Source organism: Micropterus salmoides, unplaced genomic scaffold, assembly GCF_014851395.1.
Source record: "Micropterus salmoides isolate LMB-PRFRI ecotype aquatic unplaced genomic scaffold, ASM1485139v1 Ms_hic_scaffold_14, whole genome shotgun sequence".
Taxonomy (NCBI): Eukaryota; Metazoa; Chordata; class Actinopteri; order Centrarchiformes; family Centrarchidae; genus Micropterus; species Micropterus salmoides.
Window position 1 is genome coordinate 8,987,058 of NW_024040485.1, and position 22,131 is coordinate 9,009,188.

Sequence of the window (22,131 nt, forward strand, 5' to 3'; positions counted from 1 at the left end):
CTATTTGGGACAAAACAAAGTCTGATAACGATACAGTATATAATCCTGATCAGATAAGTAAACCACAGTCCTCTGACTTTATATCCACGGCCTTTTTGTTGCAGGCATCATGCTACCCTCGTTAACCTCGGCTGTCTACTTCTTCATCTTCCTGTTCCTGTGCACCTGGTGGTCCCTCTGCCGGACCTTCAACACACTCATCTTCAGCTGCATGTGTGTCCTGATGGCCATCTTTAATGCTGGACACATCATTGTCCTCTACCTCTACCAGTTCCAGTTCTTCCAGGAGGCTATCCCACCAGACGACAGCTACATCAGGTCAGACACATGTGGAGTTAATATCTAGAAAAACAAAAACAGAATCCAGTCACTGAAACTGTAAAATGTGCCATATATCTGCTGATTAAAATGCAATAGATTTGGATTATTTTCCCTATTAAAAGCTTGTTGTTAGGCCGTTTTGCCTACAGAACGACATGACTCAAACCTACAAACAGCAGTGAGCAATGGCTCAATCTACAGAAAGTTAAATGTACTGGCATTAGATTTTCCTGTCTGATAAATTGTTGTTCTCTAGTTAAACAGCACACACCCATAGTAATGCCTCTGGTTCCTTAATATTGTGAAAATACATGACGTGAACAGAGCTCGGCCGGCCAGAGCTCCTGTGATTCGATGATATTTATTGCGCCTAAGGCAAGTTTGTTTAAACCATTATAAATATTTACTATTGTTACAAACAAGAAGGCAAACGAAAAGGCAAATCCAGCTGGAGGGGAGATATATCAGACTCCTACTCACGACACATCAATATCAGGAGGAGAGCTTTTAGGCTCTCCACTACAACCAGTGTTGTTTTATTATGCATGAGAAAGGAGACAATCAGCTGTCTGTGGCTGCAGCGGTGAAACGTTGAGGTTGGAGTAAAGCCACATTGTTACACATCTTGCCAACATATGTTAGCCACAGTTGTAATGAATACAAATTCTATAGTGGAGACTACTTCAAGTCACTAAGCTCATTGTGTTTGACTGACAGCCTGAAATGCAAAGAATGTTGTTTATTTACTAATCACAGAAAATAGACATCAAGGCCACCACCCTAGATGTTTGACAAAAAAGGAACATTTAGCCATATGAGATGCACCATAATTATAAATATTTAGTGAATAACAATCCTTTAAATTGTATATTATTGTTGAGATATAACCTCTCCATTTGGGTCTGAATCTGCATCAGAATACACATATTGATAAATAATAATGGGATACATGTACATTTATTTATTGGCAGTTAACTGTCAAATAGGTAAAATCATAAAACAAACAGCAAATAGTGTGTACAATTCAGAAAACATATTCTGTTGTATCTGCATTTAGAGTAAAATCACAAATGTACGTTTACGTTAACTTGCTTAATACGACCAACGACCAAAGACATGTAAGCTGAAACACATGAATATTAAAATCACCATGCGTCCATTCAGTAGTTAACTTGTAGCACCTCATCTGAATGCTTTAATAATGATGTCTTTTAAACCTGACCAGTAGAACTGTAGCTGTTGTCTCAATGAGTGACTTTAGTGTTGCAGGGGTTTATTGATCTCACGGTTTCTCATTTGAAAGCTGTACTGCTGTGTGTCAGGGCCGATGCTATTTGCAGTTATGTATAGCTCCAACAAACCTTGTGTCCTCTGCATCCTTGTCTTGGTTCAAATGGTGTGATTACAGTGTTGCGCTGATGGGCTTCTCGTCAGAAAACAAACTCATTAGAATTAGAATAAATGGAGCCCTCTCACACCATCTGCACAGTCAATAAAAGTATATTTATACTGCATGCTGTAGTAACTATACAGTAGGAGTACTATCAAAGTGAGTGGTTTCCAGCAATGGGGGCAAGGCGCCCAAGGGTTATTTTTACTTCTGGTGACCAGGGGCGCCCCCAGAAAATTTTCCAAGGGGTGGCTAGATGGGGCCACTGAAAATCCTGGGGTGGCACACTAAACCAAAAGCCATAACTTAATTTCAGTAATTCTATTATGCAGTATAGACTAGTGGAATACTACATAAAAATATGAGTTAAGGAATTAAACAAAACAGACTGAATTACTTTGGTTTCTTATTTTACAGTTAAAATTGTCTAATGTCCATAGACTAAAACCAGTTCAGTTAACATTCCATAGAAATCTGTTATCCTGTGTTATCTGTATGTGTTCAGCAATTAATTGTTCTTTAAATAGGCAAGTTGACCTTTTCCTTGAAAAGACAAATACGTGCATTGATGGGGAGGAACAAAACATTTACTGGGAACAAGCCTAGTCAATATTACAGTTATCATGGAATATTTTTTTTTTAAATTCAAATTGAAATTTATGATATGTGTCTGTATGGAGTTGTGTAATTATTTGTTAACATACTAAGTTTGGTGTTATTCTTGTTACAAACAACTAAGGTAGTTATTCTTGAAATATCCCACTTTTTAACAACCGATTTGACCAGTGTCATATTTATATGTAAAAATAGTGGGGCACCAACCATTTCAAAACATAGATACCAGTAAAACTACAATACTCTCTATTGCTTCTGTGTTTTTTAACATGTCAACGAACAGCATGGCTCCATAAAACACTTAACATGAGAGAGCAAGAGAGCGACGGAGCGAATGAGAGAGCGAGCGAGAGAGAGAGAGAGGAGTGCATTGACACAAGTTAAAGTACCACTGTCACAAACCTAAAGAGCAGTGAGCTCAACACCACTGAAGTCAACAACCACGCACACAGACAAGGTTTTAGGGATCCAGAGATCCTGCGATCATAATGGAAAGAATGTCGGCCAACATATATCCCATTCCCAGCTCTGTACCTTTCATACAGCGCAGCGAGCCAGCAAACTGGCCTAATAATCCTGAATAATAAGGCAGTATAAAAGTGGCTATATGACAACAACATCATGACAACAACCGTAATCCGTAGCCTAGTCTCAACCGATCCAGCACAACAATTTGCCCATGCAGGGACCAGCAGCAGAATCAGGATGATAAAAGAAGCTTTCACTCACCAGAGCTAAGGCCTCACGCGAGGAGAAAGGCGGCATGGCAGTTTTGCCTCTGGGCAAACTTCTAGGTGAAGTTTTTCAGACAGTCCGCCGACTCGTCGTGGCCCCGCAGTGTTTGTTGTGCTGCTTAATGGAGCGCCTGTTGGGTGCAGCCCAGTTTCACAGCATAGTCCAGGTGACTCCCGCTGTTCTCACGTTTTGCAATCCTAACATAAATATAAAGATGAAAACAGGCACAGGTGTAGCATAACGTTAACAGCTGGTCACACACTGCGCTGTCAGGAGCTCCAGTGTAGCGATGGTGCTAACCTGTTGCTATCTGCGGACTAATAACTCTCACACACAGTACAATACACAAAACTGACTGTGTAGCAGTGTGACAAACTTATTATAAACTAGCCAGGCTACTAACTGTCTCTGTACATTAATTAAATTAGACTTTTCTTTCTTCTGCAGCTCGGTGTCCTCCGAAAAAAAAATGTGACAGGACAGGACGAATCGGAGGCCACTCCTAAAATAAAAATCATAGTCTGTCACACCTCAGGGTCAGAGGTTACCCTCTTAACGTGACAGAGCCTAATATGAGAACACTTGTATGCTGCTATTCTCCTTGCCTGGCGGTGCCATTACTGTCGGCACTTAAAATACTGGATATTTTCACTTCTTATGGCTTCTAAAGATCTTTAAACTTTTGAATAAACTGCATACTTCTTTGGGCCTCTAAAATATTGACACACATAACCTGGGAAAGGGGGTCACAAGTTGATATTTTTTTCATTTTAAAGGGTCATAAGGCAAAAAGGTTGGGACCCTTGAGCAATGTAAATTTTACCAAAAAGAAAATCACCAATGACTCTGTAAGTTCAACACTAACTTTTAAATTTGCTTCATTTAGTTTCGAGCAGTAAATATGTCAAAGTGGGCGTCATTTTTTAAACAGTGGACTTGACTCATTTTGGAAAGAAGCTCTTCATTTGTGTCCAAAAGTCCAAAATTTGGAAAGTTTACCACAGCTCTGATTCTTGCTTGATAGCTCTTTACATGAACAGGCCAACTATTTCATCATCTGCCTTCATCTGTCTCCTTGTGCGTCCATGTTGACTTTCCCTAGCGCTGAGGTATTTCTGTCCCCGCTGTGTTAAAACTGAGGCCCAACGTAATATGTTCTCCTCTGATCCAGCCTGTTTCCTTTCTGCACACCCTCGAGCGGTCAGGGGGAAACTCTTACAGATGTAAATAGGTGCAACCCCCATTGGACAATAGGCCACCTCGGTGCCTGGCCTAATTGTGCTTGTTGACAGTGACTTGGCCTTGCCGTCGGCCCGGTGTTGAATGAGACTGTTGAGAGGCCTGGCTTCCACTCCACTTCCTGCCGCCCCTCCTTACAATGGAAGTCCCCAGTCATGTGACCCATGGGCCTTCCCCAGCTGCAACTAGAAACCGTTCAGGAAGTGTGATAGAGTTAGAGGGGGTGCTCACTCCTCCACATGGCATTAAAAACAAGACTCAGGGGGCATCTAAATCTGTGTGGTCAGTGCAGTTCCTGTTGAGTAGTTGACCTTTATTCTTCTCAGAGGAAAAGGAGTTAATCATTTGGAATCCTTTGTGGTACAAACAAATTTTTAACATCATTTCACAGATTCCAAGGAAAGTCACTTTCAATGTCAGTGAATACACATAATTTCCAAAGTTTGCATGAGGGCAAGTCAACTGTACGATACATTGTTATTGATGTAACTTGTTATTGATGTAACTTTAATCATGATAATATACCGCTTATTTAGAACATCATGGCCCTAAGAACTACACTTATGGTAAAGAAGCAACACCCCATTATAAAAACACTAAACTTAACTGTGGCAAAATTGGACTTATCATATAAGGCCACATATCCAGGGTGCTTGTCGTGTTGGCAGCAGACTAAGCAAGGTATTCAAGACATCCCTCTCCCCAGCAACATATTCCGACGCTTCCTAGGGGATCTCAAGGCGTTGCCAAGCCAGATGAGATATATAATCCCTCCAGCGTGTTCTGGGTCTACCCCGGGTTCTCCTATCAGTTTGACATGCCCAGAAAACCTCCAAAAGGAAGTGCCCAGGAGACATCCTGATCAGATGGACAAACCATCTCAACTTTCTCTTTTCGACATCAAAGGAGCAGCAACTGTACTCTGAGCATCTTTCTGGATGTCTGAGCTCCTTACCCTATTTCTAAGGCTGAGGCCCAGCCAGCCTATGGTGGGAAATCATCTAGGCTGCTTGTGTCCGTGATCTCATTCTTTCGGTCACTACCCAAAGCTTGTAACCATAGATGAGGGTTGGAATGTATTCAGGCTAAGCTCTCTCATCATGGTCCTGTACAATGCCCAACCCAGACAGAGCAACTTGGCTTCAGACTCTAAGTTACTGACCCTCATCCCAAACCCCTTCACACTTGGCTGTAAACCGCAAAAGTGCGCACTGAAGGTCACAGTCTGATGAAACCAACAGAACCACATCACCTGCAAAGAGCAGAGACGCACTTCTAGGGCCATTAACACCACGCACACTTAAAAAAGGAAGCAGTGCAGACGAACTTTCAAGTTCACACCAGAGCCAGCAAGCGATCACAACAACAACATGTACCAATCAGAACTAGAAATTAGATGCCCCCTAGTTCCGGTAGTAAGGTAACATTACCATAACAAATTATTATCTGAACATGACTGACGACATAAATAACATGAACAATAATAGTACGAGTACTACAGTGTTTAATAAAACATCTTCTTTTGAATAGATGTACAGACATCAATCATAAGCATTTAATGTGTCGATTGGACTAAGTTCTTTACCGACATTTAGACAAGATGTTATTTTAACAGTGATAGTTTGTCACAAATAATTTATGATTAACTGTGATGGTGTGAATTGCATCTGACCTCAGTGTAGACATTAGAAGTTATCGAAAGACTGACTTTTCCATCTCAGATTGTTTGTCTTTATACACCTGAAGAGAAGCATTGTATTGTTTTTTTTCCTTATCCCTTTAATCATGTTTCTTGAGAGGCCCCGACCCTCAGGTTGGGAACCAGTGATAATACAGACCACCCAGCACAGATATCATGACTCTGCAGTTCCTGTAATCTTTTGAAACATTCACATCACCTCATCCATCCTGGCTTTGTTTCTGGAATCGATAAGTAGTTTTAAAGATGGAGAACCCAAGGCCTCCTATGATGAATTGAACGTAATGAATTGAACAATCCGCTTGTTTAGCTCGATGAGAACAGTTGAAACCACTGATTGATGACCAGAGTATTCATGCATTCTTGTGTTCTCTCATGGCTGTTGAAGGGGGGGACTCTATTCAAGAAAGCCAGTCTATTTTTCTTAGCTACTGTAGATTTAAAAAGAGTAAACTCTCCTTCAAGGATGAATTCATGAACAAGGGTTCTATTTTTTTGTCAGGCATGAAACAGCTTCATTAGTTAGGATAGACACTAAAACTAGCAGAGGGCTGCAACTAACAGTTATTTTCACAATTGATTATCCTGCCAGTTTTTTTACTCAGTTAATAGATCAATTACTTGTTCTGTAAAACATCAGAAAACAATGAAAAATGCCCATAAGAATTTCCTAAAGCCGAAGGTGAAGCATCTGCAAATGTCGTGTTTTGTCCAACCAACCATACATTTTTGCATGATAAATTTAAACATAAATTACATTAATCATATTACATTAAACATTAAATTAATTGTTCCATTGCTAGACCAGAAAATAAACTGGGAATAAAATTGTGTGATCTTAACTTTCACCAGAATGACTGTTTATGTTGACCTTAATTATCAAAATTTCATGCTTTGTTTGTGGCCAGTAGGTACTGTATGTACATCTCTGAACAATGATGTTGTTTTGCTAGTGTACACTCAAAGTTCCTGATTTTACAACTCAGATTTTGGCCTCTCCCTTCCTCATATACATGTCTGTCTGTCTCTGCAGTGTATTTGGCATCTCCCCCATTGTTCAGAGCAACTGCTCCTACACATGGAAGCTCATGGTGCACCCGGACCGCAAGTGGTATCACTTTGTCAGTCCCATCATGCTGCTGCTTCTCTACTACACTCTTGCCACGCTCATCCGCCTCTGGCTGCAGGAACCCGTTGAGCAGCTGACGGTGAGGACAGCAGACAGAAATGCAATGAAAACACTTTTTTAGATCACAGCATTGTGACGTTCTTATTGTTACATATGTCAATACTTTGTCCACAGGATGATTATATTAGGGGATTTTGACTTAAAAAACAATCACATCACACACTGCAAAATAATGTCAAAAAGGTGGTCTTAAAGGGAAAATAAATCGGAAAAAAATGGAAATGGAAGTTTTTTTTTGGTTATTTAGTGATTGATTTACTGTTTGGTTTTTAATCATAGAGTAAAAATATACTGGTGGAGGATGCAGTAGCCTGAATAGACAAGTATGCAATGCAGCCTCAAGACATCATTCAGTGCTCATTATAGCTCTCTTTAACTCACGCAAAGTGCACCAGGTTCACACCTGCTTTCTGGGCATTGGGCAAAGGGATTTTGGGAGACAGCCAAGCAATTAAGCGACCAAACAAAATACAAGACAAGAAAGGGCTAATGTGTGGAACAAACAGCAAATTACAAAACCTCAAAATGAAAATGAAAATGGCAGTGTAGTGCATGTGAGTACAACCCTGAAGTGGAACAGAAAAGTGAAATGCAGAGAATGGACCTAGATTATCACCTCCAGATAAAATAACGTGCCTTTCCCCTCACGAACAGTGTGGGATTATTTACGCTGTTAAGCTTGAATGAGCTGCGTTTTAGAGAAAGCTAGATTTGCAGTGAATTAAAAAACTGGGTGGACTGTTGCAATTCCAGTGGGTATCAAAGATGTTTAGTTGAGTTCGGCGCACAACACCTCCAAACAAGCTCCTCAGTAAATTCCAGACAGTGAACTGAAATAGAAAACAGATTGAATTAAGTGGGCAGCTAGGTGGCCTCGTGATCAGAGAAATTATTGATGGAAGATTCCAGGACAATCGATGGCTGGCTGGATCTGTCCGCAGCAGCTCATGTGTAAGCTGAGACACTGTTGGTCTAATTTTGACAAAGTGTGAAGAGAGGATGCATCATGGCTCCATGTTGTTTAGTGCTCTGTAGGGGTAAAAGAAATTTGATGACTTGTGTGAAGATGCAGTGTGGTAGTTATTGTATACATGTTTACAAATTAAACTCACTGGTGTAGAGGATTCACTCTGTATCTGTAATGTAAAGTCATATTTATAATTCTAATTAAACTGAGGTCAGCTACTTTAAAGTTTTACAATAGAAAGACTAATTGACAGGTGCATCAGACTGTAAACTCTGACTATGAAAAAAACAGAAGTCCCACACACTGATGTTGTTCACTTGTGTTATTATTAATTAACAGCAATTTCAGTCCTCATCAGGATTCATTTTAATGTAATTATGAGTCAAACCTTTAAACCCTGAATGAACAGAACTACAATGTCACTTGATCTGGACTGAACTTAAATTGGGACATTGTTTCTGAAAAGACAATTTGCAAAATTCTATTCACTTCCATTGTGTGGCGGCAGCAAAAATCTCAGAGACAGATCAGAACCTAGTTATGAAACTAAAACTATCTGCATGACCGACTACCAAAATGAGAAAATATGTCTTTGGGTTGAACTGGACCTTTAAAACGACTGGCCTAAGTATCTAATCATATTTGACAATATAACATTTGATACAAACTCAACTCCCCCTACTGAAGTGGAGTGTCATACAACGTGGTAAGATGCACATGAATGTATCCTCCTTCACCTCAGAGCCCCAGGCTCAGCTCCTCTGTCCTGTAATGGAGTTATAGATTAGTGTTTTTATAGAGGGGTCAATACACTACTAAACCTGTGGGGCTGTATGTATTATTGATCTCTCCAGAGAGAAGTGTGTGTGTGTGTGTGTGTGTTCACCTACTCTTATACTTAAGACAACGCTAATAATAAAACATGAGTTTGACGTAAATCAGCAGCTGACAGGTTTGTTCGATGGCAGAGATGCCAGATTATGACGGAGCTCATCATCAGCAGAAAGACAAGACCAGTTCATCGCCTGCGTTTATTTAGCAGTATTGCAGTAAAATATGTGAAAACAGAATAATGCAATCTAACTTTTTAGAAAGGTTTCCAAAGGAATGAGACGTGAGGAATTTATGTGATATCTGACCGAAGAAATTGTTGTGTTGTATCTACAAGTGGGTGATTATTTAATCTCTAAGGAAAACACATTTAGCAGCAGAAGAAACATAACTAGAACTGGAATGATTTCCCAGACACTGCTGTTGCATAAACCTACATTAATGGGTTTTGCAAAGTGAATTTCAGATTTTACTGAAAAATTAGATTTTTGTGCAGAAAATAGCAGACTTAACAAGTGAATGTATCTGTTATTGAGCGCTAATATTTTACAACCTGTTATTAATATTTTTTTATATATATTTTTAAAAATATACATTTTCTGGTACAGCATTATTCTGTCTTGTTTGAAGATAGTGACACTCAAAATTCCTGAAACACAGTAAACTGTGCTGAGAAGAAGTGGAATTTACTTACCAATTTGTCTTGAAGGCTGAGGAGTTGCAGTTTTTTCAGTATTTTGTGGCAAATTATATATTTTGAATAAAATACCAAAAAATCAATGGTAAGAAACGCTGACAATTTACAGTAAAACGACAATACCTCTTTTCAAAGTTCACCCTGCTCCTGCTGAGATACTGCACTCCTGCGCTGTAAAAACAGTGTTCAACAGAAGATGATTAAAAAAACTGTGATCATCTCTGTTGCACAATAGTGGACTGACTTCAAAGTCGGGTGGTAAAGATATATATCAGCTAAACTGTCTTTGTTTTTTCAGGACGACAAGGACGGCGATATGTGCGAGGGGGAAGATCTGGTCGGAAACAAAACAAATAACTCAGCCAACAGGAAGAGGCAGCTGTGGTGGGAATCACGCCAGGGCACGGATGAGAAAAACGTACGTCAGGGTTAATACACACATGACTAACAAAAGTATTGATTATCGGACAGATCATGAAGTAATTACCCTCAGGTTAGCGTGCTATTGCGCAATGCGTATATGGCACATGCTTAATAAATTGTGGGGAAAATGGCAAATCCAAACATCCTTGACAATATCATGAAGATCTGTTTAGAATAGTTTTCTTCAACTTCTGAAGTGCCTAACTTCTTTCAAACTTGACAAAACTCATAAGAATACATTTCACATTTGTCCTGCATTCTTGCAACTCATAACTAATGTTGGCCTGGAACAATTAGATCCGGTTTAGGTATTAAACAATAATAAAGAAAAACTCCTGTAATATTTTAGTGCAATAAACAATAAACAGGAAAAACTCTTTTTTGTTTGAGTGTAAAATCAAGCTGTAGTTGTTTATTGTTTTTCACAAGCTTACATCCTGTTTTACCCGAGCTTTCACCTTCGTAATAGACTCATCCCTGGAAAGATTACAGCTGGAAATTCAAACACACACACGCAAACATTCTGACCTTGTTCCTATATCAAGGTCTGTCTCCACCGGCCACCTCCTGAGGTTTAAAAGCTTTTAGGGTGTGCAGACACAGATGAGTGATGGGCTCGATTTACAGAGTAGTGCTGCTCGACTTTGTTCCTGCTTATCAGCGACTATAAAGAACAAGGAGGCCTTTGACTTCAACAGCTCATCGATAACACACCTTGCCTTGTATGCTCTTTTCTCCTCCTAGCTGCTCTCCACCCAGGATGGCATCAGTACAACCGAGGTGGGGGCTGCTGTGCATTTTATCCCCCCTTCACCCCTCAGCCTTGCTGCAAGAAAACAAATCAATGCAAAGTGCTTTTCACGCTGCACCCTCATAGAACAGGGTTATCCTTAACCTGCATTTAAAAGTTCAAGTTTAACTAATTTTCCCAATACTGTCTCTCATCCCAGAGGTATTTTATAAAGTGCTTGTTAAGTTTGGGGTACAGGGTAAGTTGTGATAAATTAAACATTGTGCAGTGTGAAAAGTACAAAAACTCCTACTACAAAGTGTGCTAACTAAATGGCTTACAAACAAACTGAAAGTACCAGAAGACCACATGTATAATCTACTTTTTCTGGTGAAAAAAGACACCATCCAGCTGGTAAACCATTTAATAGCACACACGCAGTTACTTCTGTTTGCGTTTGTGGTGCAGAAAGCTGTACAGTAGTGAAATCTGTTCCTGCGTTACTGAAACGAAGTAGTAATAAATGATGGTAATCTACAGGCTGTGCCCACCTCAAACGGAACGTCTTTTGACTTCGTGACAGTTGAGAACGGTCCAGTCTGTCTGGACTTGTATTCAACCCCCCAGTATAAAATGGACCAGCCCAGTGACGGTACAGGTGAGCTGTTTACATGTTTACTGCCTGTGTCTTCTCTCTAAATGTCCTTGAAAAGACAAATGATGTGAAAATGCGGGACTACAGTAGAAAGAATACTTCACTAAATTACTATAAAATAATAAAGTCATTCATTCCTTGTCTCTAGTTACATCCTAAACTAGCTCTGCTGCCATGTCGAAACCTTGTAATGCATATTAAGGATTATAAACTCAAATTTAACAGTTTAAAAAACTGTATTGTGTTTTTGTGTATTTTGACATATTTTCAGTTTATTTGTGTATGAACTGCATCAGAAAATATTTGAGTTAGTTAATTGTTGACTTTGAGATAATCTCTTTGTTTTGGTTGTTTTGATGTCACTTAACTGTCTTGACTCTTTCTTTGCACTTTCACTTTCACACCCATTTGAATTCACAAATTGTCTTAAAGGTGCACTTCACTGATTTTACATGTCACAGTCAATTTCCTAGGAATGGGGGTTCAAGACAGCTGTTTAATGTCTCCTGTGACTCTGAATGACTTTTGTAAAGTCTGAGTAGTCGGTAGCATGGCTCTCAGGATGGTATATTGGTTGGTCAGTCCACCACTTTGGTCCAGTATAAAATATCTCATCAACTATTGGATGAATTGCCATGAAATGTGAGGATGAATCCTACTGACTTTGGTGATCACCTAATGTTTCATCTAGTGGCAGTAGTGAGGTTTACATTTCTGGTTTTTAGTGAAATATTGTAACAACTGTTAGATGGGTTGCCATACATACATTCATGTCCATCTTAGGTGACCCTCTGACTTTTCATCTATCATAGTCAGATTAAAATTTTGATTTGTCTTAATACCCAAAAAACTAATGACATTCCCACTTTACTTTATCTTTAGTGCTGATTATCAAATCTTAGCATGCTGGCACTCTAAACTAAGATGGTGAACATGGTAAACATTATACCTCCAAAACATCAGCATATTAGCATTCTCATTGTGAACATGTTAGCATGCTGATGTTAGCATTTAGCTCAAAGGTCTGCTGTGCCAAAGTACAGCCTCACAGAGCAGGGCTGCAGACTTTTAGTCTTTGTAAACAACACGCCTGCGCTACAAACTGAGGCTTGGAGTTTGAAAGATGTGTAAGAGCTTGTCCCGCTCGAGAAAAAGTCAGGGTATCTTGGCATCTTCCTCACATATTTGACTATTCCTTTTTAAAGTTGTGTCTTGCAAAAATGTCACAGAGTACTGTAACTATTATTAACAGTGAGGTGTGTATCTGTGTCCAACCAGAGAAGAAAGATGAGTGTGTGTATGAAGTGTGTTTGCCCCCGGAGGATTCGCTGTTGGAGGGAGGAGTGGAGAAGTCTGAGGAAGGCGAAGATAGGATGAAGAAAAGAGGACTCAGTACGATGGTCAAAATCTTCCACTTCATCATGAAACAGAGCTACATCTGTGCTCTCATAGCCATGATGGTGAGTAAATCAGCCCACAGAGCTACAGAAGCTGGATTATGCTGGATTTGTATTCAGAAAGGAAAAATTCCAACATCACATTTATTTGTTCATTTGAAAGTGATAAAGAGTTGCAAAAATTACTTTGTAAGTATAATGGTTATGTTAGTGTGAATGTAATTGACAAAAAACACATCCTTCTTCTTAAAACCATCGCAATGAACATGTGACTGTTGTTTTCCAGGTATAAATTTTCAGTTTAATTTGACATGAACGCACCAGAAAGTAACAAGGTTAAACCCACAGACCTGCTGGAAACACAAACGTTAGTGTAGTAAGTAAATGCCAAACACTCCTGCCTCCTCAATCAACAGCGATTAACAATACCATTGAGCAAGGCACCGAAGCCCTCTCTGCTCCAGTGGAACAGCTGGCTGACTAACAGTAGGAAACTATGGTTGTACTGGGCAGCTTCTACGGCTGAAGGTGTGGGAGCATATTTCTAAAAGAGAGCATCTGTTCTCAGTTAAAACATTCCTTGGTGAATCATAGTTAAATACGTCTGAGTAACAGTTACTTAGTTTGACTTTGATTATGACTTAGTTACACACAAACTGTAATTTATTAAATGGCAAATTGACAGTGGATCTTTATTTAAATACAATTAACCATGTTTACATTTGTTCATGGCTACAAAAAAACTAATATGGAATAAGATCAAATTAACCCTGTGCACATAATTGATGCATTTCACCTTAAATATTGCATCTTGCGTCTTCTCAGAGTCCTGACTCACACATAGATGTTGCACAATGATGCACAATCAGTTACTGCTGGACTCAAGGTGACTTTTTTATTGACAGCAGTTTCTCCCTGTGTTGAGGACAGAAGTTAATATATCTGTTTAGAAGTCATGTAAACAAAGAAAAATAGTAATGAAATAAAGAAAGTAGTAATAAAAAAGAGCCATTGAGGGCTGTCCTTTCTAGAAAGGTCAGAGTTTTAGCAACTTTAGGGGAATTTTACAAATAAAAACCTTTAAATATTTTTTAGTCTGATTATAGGTGGATTTTAAGTTCCTGTATTGTAGTATTTCTACAACAGAGTTTTATTCTCTGTAGCATGTAGATGATTTAGATATTTAGACCTCACACTGATTAACACCTAGCTGTAATTTCCAAATAATAAGGAAGCTACTTGGAGCTTCAGCTGATTCAGAACGTAGCTGCTCGAGTCCTCACTAAGACCAAAAAAGTGGATCACATCACATCGTCTTTACACTGGCTTCCTGACCGTCAAAGAATTGATTTCAAAATCCTGATGTTGGTTTATAAAATACATTTCTGATCTTCTGCTACGTTATGAACCATCCGGTCCCCAAAACTAAACATGGAGAAGCAGCGTTCAGTTTTTATGCTCCATATATCTGAAACAAACTCCCAGAAACCTGCAGGTCTGCTGAAACTCTCAGTTCTTTTAAATCAAGACTGGAGACTTTTCTTTTTACCACTGTGTTTAATTAACCCAAATTTAAGGAAGTAAATTAATAATTTACATTGCACTGCAGCTTTTACTCTTCTGTTTTACCCTGGTTTTCTTGTCTTTTCTTCTATTTATAATTTTTTTATTTTCTATTTAAGTCTGAAATTTTTTTTCCCTATGTTGCTTTAATGTTTTATAAAAAGCACTTTGAATTGCCTTGTTGTTGAAATGTGCTATACAAATAAACTTTCCTTGCCTTGGAAAGAACTAATAAACTTGGTAGTAATTATGGGAAAAATACAGCCAAAGTTCTAAAGAGAGTTATTTTAGTTGCAGTAGTGCTTAAAAGCAGTTGCCGTTCAGAATTTTTTTTTGAAAGATCTGCTTTATTTAAATACAACTTAATATTACGCAGTTTGTAAAATGTTACAATTTTAGTGACTTTCTATTGAAGGTCTTGGGTCTGGGTTGCAAAATAATCAAATTCAGTACAGTAGTCTGTACTTCCTCATCGTCTGTACATTCGTGGTTGCATTGTAAACAGCTAACTGTGTGACTTAGTGTCAACAATACACATCGGTGTCACACAAAGCATGATGAGAACTGATCTTACAGACGAAATCCCAAAAGACTAAAGGAAAAAGGAAAGGCACACGACTGAATTATTCCTTGAAATTCAGCTTTGTTTTAGATGACACATTCTCCTCTTGTCATTCACTTATTGGACATTGCAGATCTGTGGTGATACACGCAAGACACGCAACTTATAAAACGATGGTGAAGTATGATATGTCATATGTCTGTTAATAAAAGGAGTGAAAACTGAGAAAAAAAACTGTCAACGGTCCGTCCTCGAATCTTTGTATTTGGCCTTCTTTAGTCATTCAAAAACAGCAGAGTTTCAGCATTTACATTTTCTGTGATTTGTTGTCCTCAGGTGTGGAGCATCACATACGTGAGCTGGCTTACGTTTGTCTTCCTCATCTGGTCTTGCATGCTGTGGATGGTGAGGGACCGGAGACGTTACGCCATGCTGTCTTCTCCCTTCATGGTGGCCTATGGAAACCTAATGATAGTTCTGCAGTACATTTGGACTTTTGAGAACATGACAGAAGTCTCAGGGTTTTTTGTAAAGAAGAACAACCCTTTCCACTCACTTTCATCCAAGGTAATGGAGTGAAAATTACCAGCAAAATCATTTTCTTTATTTTGACAATGTTTGCAATGTATTTCAGTCTACTATAAATCTGTTCCATGACTAAAACTGACCTTCAGATTGAGATACAACCTGTGGTCCAAAAACACAAATCTGATTTTAACAACAGCAACAGCTAAATGAGACTGTCAAATTGTCTCTCTGATAGTTAATTAAAAAAATAAGACGTACAATGTACTCCTGAAGGAGAACATCAGGTTTGTAGTGTTTTGACATGTTTTGGAATAGCTCAAAGACTTTAACTGAGTCTGTTTTTTTCTATGTCAGTAGGCCACCACTGACTTGCAGCAGCCTTATTGTGATCTTTATCACCTGTGCTGCTGTCAAACTGTATTTTTTTTTTTATAAAACGCATGCTTGAAAGTTTAGACCATCCAATTTATGTTTAGAAACTCAAATCTGATTTATACATATCTCCTTGTGTTGTTTTGACCACATATTTTGGTGTCAGAAAGTTAAAGTAAATGCAACTGATTTATTAGTTCATCTTTTCTTGCCTCGCTGGTCATCTGTTTGTCTAAAAATGTTTTATTGTGTGAAGGTCCTGTGTCTCCTGAGCTTCTGGCTACTGCTGAGACAAACGCTCACAGAGAGATGGGAAAAACAAAAGGAAGACAGTGATGTTCTCTCAGGCGTTCATGTGGAAGATCAGAAGAGCAGGGGTAAGCTCTTATTTTATTTAGATTTTATTATGCCATAACCTGAGTACAACCATTGGAACACAAATATAAAACCATCATACCAGACTATAGCAACACTGTTATTATTGTTATGGTTGTTGTATTGTTTTTGTTTCCTTCCTTTTATTGTATTGTTATGTTGCTTTGGCAATATGAACATTATACTTTTGTGCCAATAAAGCCATTTTGAAATTGAAATTGAATTGACGAGTTGTTTGATTCACTGCTGTGTTTTATAGAGGAAGAGGACTTAGAGGAAGAAGGGGAGCAGGACACCATGCATGTTCTGGGTAACATGGTAATGGCTCTGCTGGTTAAATACTGGATCTACATCTGTGGTGGCATGTTCTTCATCGTGAGCTTTGAGGGCACCAGGGGAATTGTCATGTACAAGATCATCTACATGATGATGTTCCTCTCTTGTGTGGCGCTCTATCAGGTAACAAAACTCATCAGTGATTGAGAATGCCTTGTTCTTATGTCAGACGTGTTGACGTCTGCACCATTTATTTTTTTGTAGCCACATATTACCCAAAGGGTCTCTTAAATGTACTCTGATTTATCTTCAAAACATTTTTCCACATTCTGTAAATATATGCTGTATCTTTTTCAAGCGCACGATTGAATACACACAATGTTGACTGAAATCTTAAATCTTTTTATGTCTGCGTTGATGTGTCAGATCTGTACACATTTACAGATATACAGTGCACATTTAAACAAAATTCAGACAAACATATGTAATATCCATGAAATATTTTGGACCTTGACAAAATGTTACAAAACTTAATTTCTCTTCAAATGCACAAATCTTGAAATTGGATGCATTCAAAAATGTGCTGTCATCAGTTGAAATAAGGCTGTTGACTGTATATGTATATCTCAGATTTTCCAAATTCAATTTCCCAAAGACAGAAGGTGCTGACAATTTAAGTATGTCATAAAGTTTGTGTACAGCGGGCTCATAATCCACAGTGTATTCTCAAGTGTTTTATAACCCCTTCCACAGTAAAACAGAGCAGTCACCCTAAATCAAAATGTGCACCATGTTAAATTGAATGCCTTACAACTGTTAATGTCAGACTTAATAACCCGTAAAACACAATTATATCTATTATTCTTATCTAGGTGCACTTTGAGTGGTGGCGAAGGATCCTGAAGTACTTCTGGATGTCTGTGGTGATGTACACCATGCTGGTCCTCACCCTGGTCTACACCTTCCAGTTTGACAATTGGTCTTCCTTCTGGTGCAAGAAGCTGCGCATGGACAAAGACAGGTGAGCTCCACTGAGCACCACAGGGCACCTTTCCTCCAAGTTTTCCAGATATGAATGTTGATACAAATGATAACTGGACATGAGTCTGGATCTTTTGGTTCTTTATAGCTTGTTTAAAGAAAATGAATCTGGAGCTGTTGTCAGAGCAACAAGTCCTTAAGCCCAGACCTGCAAAAGTGCAGGTTTATTGACCATTACCTGGTTCAAGACCAAGAGTTTTGAGGCATACACAAAAAGAAAAGGAGCTCATTTTCAGAAACATTAACATCAGTGATGCGCTTATCGCAGTTATATCGGGTTCATGAAAATGAACATTCTGATTAATAGCGGATGGGTTGCGGAGGGTAAAATAGGTTGAAGTGTCATTAAGAGTGACCCTGTACACATTTTATCCACGAGGCACAGCAGTGTAACTTCACTGATTATTTAATTCTCCCAAAACACCGGTCAGTCAGGCTATATAAATGTGATATATGTGATGTCCTTTTGATAACTAATGTATTAACTAATGTTATATTTTTTCACTCAATTCATTGAGCCTCACACTTAAAAAAAACTTTGACCTACACCAAACACACCTGAGAGCTCACAGGTTACCTCAACAACATGTAAACTCAAGTCTCATGTTTTTCTGTTTCCTGTGATTTTTTCCATCTATGCAGATTGAACGACCTAGGCCTGGAGAAGTTTTCACTTTCTGACCTGTTCATCAAGATTTTCATCCCAACTTCCTTCCTGCTGGTGTGTATTCTTCACCTGCACTACTTCCACGACCGCTTCCTCGAGCTCACCGATCTCCAGGCTGTAGTGGCCAAAGAGCAGAGCACTATATACAGGTGAGACACGACGTTTGTTTTCTTTGGCCCAAATCATCATTGAGAAGTTGAGTTTTGTATTTGGTTTGTTTAAGTTGATACAGCTGTACTACAAACAAACTGCTTTTTATTTTTAACAAGGATGACCCCACACAACCTGCCAGATCTAATTCCCGTCACTTTATTTTTTACTTAGCAAGATTTGTCTACAATCTTTGGTGTCAAAAATCCTGAAAAAACGAGCATTTGAACTTGCTGCACAAGTCTAATCAATCATGTTTCAACCTGTTTAATCCTGTCTCTGTTTCAAATTCCTTTCCTCCTCTGTTCTCCGTAACTAGTAGGCCATTGGTTTGCATGGATTATTGATCCCTCGCTCTCTACTGCAAGTCACACCCCAACATCCTGTTAATTGAGGAAGTAATAGTTCTTCATGCGATCTTACAGCTGAAAATGAGCATCACTCCACAAGACAGTTTGGTTATGTTTGTAATGCAATGCACTCGTACTGCAGGTTAACCTATGAAACATAGATGTTCTCTGTTTTTTCCCTTAATTTCTTCAAATCACTGTAAGAAATACTTACACTATACTTGCACCTAGAGCTGGGAGATATCAAGATGATATTAATAAGAAACACAATGAAGTGTGGAACATTTGCTTCTTTCAGAAAAACAGCTGTTTTCCTCTGTCACTCGATTGAAATAAACTGGCTTCAGCACCACAGGAGTCATTGATAAACAATAAAACTGACTTATTGCCCAAGAATGCCCATTACTCAAGAATAGTAAATGACAATGAATGCATGTTCAACCCGACGACCTTAGTTGAGCGTGAGGTGAAATCATTCATGCCTCTTCATCTCACACTGTTCTGGATGATCACACTCACACACCCTGTTAAACGCCCGTCATAACAAGCGTTCTTGTCACGCATCTGCCATTGTGTGCTGAATGTTACAACATTCACATTTTCACAGTCTGTGGTGTGTTTAACTTTATTGTCGTGTTGAGGATTTTCCATTGTTTCGCTGCCGCTTGCATAGCTCTCTGCTTCTCTCTGTGACGTGCTGCCATCTCTCCTCTGCCACCCTTGTCACACAGCCACGCTAAAGTCAATGGGCGTGTCTATCTGATCATGAATAGGTGGGTATCTGCTTGCTTTCTGTGGCATCCATCACCATCCCAGTTCACCTCTGAGTTTCATCTCTTCTTGTTGCAATAAAACCTCTCCTCCCCCACTGACTTGTCCCTGTCACCCTGTTTTTGCTGATGATGACACATTCTTCTGAAATATCTTACTCCTGGTGTTTAAGTATTTTACTGATATGAATGGTGTGTGTTTTCAGGTTTTGTATTTTATTATTTTGCCTGTAGCCTTCTCTTTTTGGCTCTTTCCACAATAAAATAATACTACTTTTCTCCATACGTTCACAAACTGTCAAACAAGCATGTTTGAATCTGAAAGAACCAGTATCTTTCCAGTGATCCACACCCCTTTTCTGCACTGAACCCCCGAAAATTACCCCCTTCCTAAAAGAGCTTGCCTACCCTAAACGACAGGAGCCTTTTGGCCATTTTTTTGCATTTTAATGAAGCTACGTGGATATTTTAAAGTGATTTCAAGTGTCATTTTAAGCCTGCCTTTGTCGGTTTCTCTCCTCACTGTTCATCTGGACTTCTGTGTAACTTTATTGTTCTGAGCAGCATCAAGCAAAAAATTTCCTCTCAGCCCAGCAAGTAAGTGTGACCACTGGATGACAAAATGTTTGCCTTGAAATGCGGCCAGTTCTTGCAAGCCAAACCCGACCTTTGACCTCGCTCCCATGCCTGAGAAGGATTTAAAGGGTTAATGCTTCCCTTCTGCTGCTACCATGTATCTGCTGCAAGCAGAAAATCCCTGAAACACCGAAACAAAATGAAGTTTTAGAGAATGCAAAAGGAATGTGCACTGCTTATCGATTACAATGCTTGATTAAATGCTGCTCTGCTGTTCGGTTAGCGGACACAAAGCTGTTGATTTCCATCCCAACCTTTGCATCATCGGAGCCTTTCGAGAATCACCTGGACCATGTTTATGTGTTGTATTTATATACTTATGAGGACAGAATGCCTTCAAAAAGAATGAATGAATGTGAGGAACACCCTTAAAGATGTGGATTTCCCTACTGCTCTGATATCTTTAAATTACTGTTTTAAGGTTTAGTGTTAAGATTAGATTCAGACTGAAGTAAAGGTTTAGTTTAGTGGCAGGACATGAAAGTTGGAATGATAAAGGAGTAGGCCACGTTTTCACATAAAAAATGAGCTTAGGTGTAAAGATGACGACCATGAACCGCCACTTCTCTTGTTCAAGTCCATCTAGGGAGCTTTGTTGCATGTCGTCTCTACACTGTCTTTAATAAAGAGCCCAATACTTAACTTAAATACTTCCAAAAAAAACAAGTGGTGGGTCCGCCAATATATTTCAGTAAGAGACACAAAGAGAAAGGAACTTGCCATTTATATGATATAAGTAAATTAATAAGTCTGCTGCCATTATTTAGCAAAATAATGAAGTTAATAATATCCTTGCCACAAATTGTGTGTTGAATAGTGGAAATAGAATGCAAATGTGTTACTTCCTTTCTGAGATTGAAGTTCATTCCTCAGCTTAAGGCAACATGGACGAGAAGTGCTCAGAAAAATGTAAATTTGAACATTTGCACTTGCCTGATTCCATGAGCTAACGTCCTACGCTGAGGTAGCTTGTATGATATGACCTAAATTAACCTTTGTGGTGGCTAATAAAAACATCAAGTGGGTAAAAAAAGTCATAGAAGAAGAATCCAAAAGTCACTGATGGTCCTTATAAGTATAGAAATACATATATGTGTGTGGGTCTGCATATATCTCTGTGTGTAAGAACTTCTCACATGTTTTTAGATTGGTGGGAACCGACGGCAGCCTGGCAGACCTCACCATGCTCAGCGCCAGCTCAGTGGAGGCAATAATGCTCAGAGGGGGGCCAGAGCCACAGGAGGAGCAGGTGGAGATGGGGGTGCAGGAGGAGCAAGAAAAGCAGGAGAAGGAGAGGGAGTGGGGGACAAAGGAGAGGGAAAAGGAGAAGGACCAAGCCCTGGTGGTGGTGATGTATGACACTGACGTGACCGACGAGAAGCCCAAGAGCTTCTCCAGCCAGCGGCAGTCCAGCACAGAGGAGAGCCACCACTGCAGTGCGAGGACCGAGCCAGAGCCGAGCACCGAGCAGAGCTCAGGTACTGAGCAGGTCCACAAGCTTCAACAAGACATTGAAGATACAGTGAATCATATTACAGCTGACACAAAGTCTTATTTCCAATATTACAGCATTTTCTTGATTAATCAATTGAATAATTATCCAATCCAAATTTATATCTAAAGCACATTTAAAAACAACCAAGTTGGCCAAAGTGCTGTACATTGACATGAATCAAGAAATAGACAAAAATACAACACCAAAACAAAACAGCAACATACAGCTCTCATATTAGATTAAAAGCTAAGGAGTAAAAATGAGTTGTAAGTCGCGATTTAGTCTGTAAAATGAAAATGAATGAAAATAGAGAATCCCATTATCCCAGAGCCAAAGGTGACGTCTTAAAATGCAACTAACAGCTAAAAAGCTAAAGATATTGTCTTTATGATGCCAAACAGAAAAGCTTCAAACCTCATATTTTATTATTATTATTACAACTAATAAAATATCTTTAT

General features: G+C 39.1%; 1 protein-coding gene across 3 annotated transcripts in view; it reads left to right on the forward strand.

The window, feature by feature from the left end:
* LOC119901807 (piezo-type mechanosensitive ion channel component 2) overlaps positions 1–22,131 on the forward strand; it is an 86,766-nt gene that overhangs the window by 26,819 nt on the left and 37,816 nt on the right. For 2 of the 3 annotated variants that reach the window (XM_038717492.1, XM_038717495.1), the window contains exons 7-18: positions 105–318; positions 7,033–7,207; positions 9,982–10,101; positions 10,851–10,886; positions 11,377–11,494; positions 12,770–12,951; positions 15,350–15,580; positions 16,170–16,290; positions 16,548–16,747; positions 17,437–17,585; positions 18,248–18,421; positions 21,325–21,656. In XM_038717492.1, coding sequence (XP_038573420.1) covers positions 105–318; positions 7,033–7,207; positions 9,982–10,101; positions 10,851–10,886; positions 11,377–11,494; positions 12,770–12,951; positions 15,350–15,580; positions 16,170–16,290; positions 16,548–16,747; positions 17,437–17,585; positions 18,248–18,421; positions 21,325–21,656 — 2,052 coding nt within the window. The remainder of the gene's footprint in view (positions 1–104; positions 319–7,032; positions 7,208–9,981; positions 10,102–10,850; positions 10,887–11,376; positions 11,495–12,769; positions 12,952–15,349; positions 15,581–16,169; positions 16,291–16,547; positions 16,748–17,436; positions 17,586–18,247; positions 18,422–21,324; positions 21,657–22,131) is intronic. The other variant, XM_038717493.1, reaches the window with a different exon arrangement.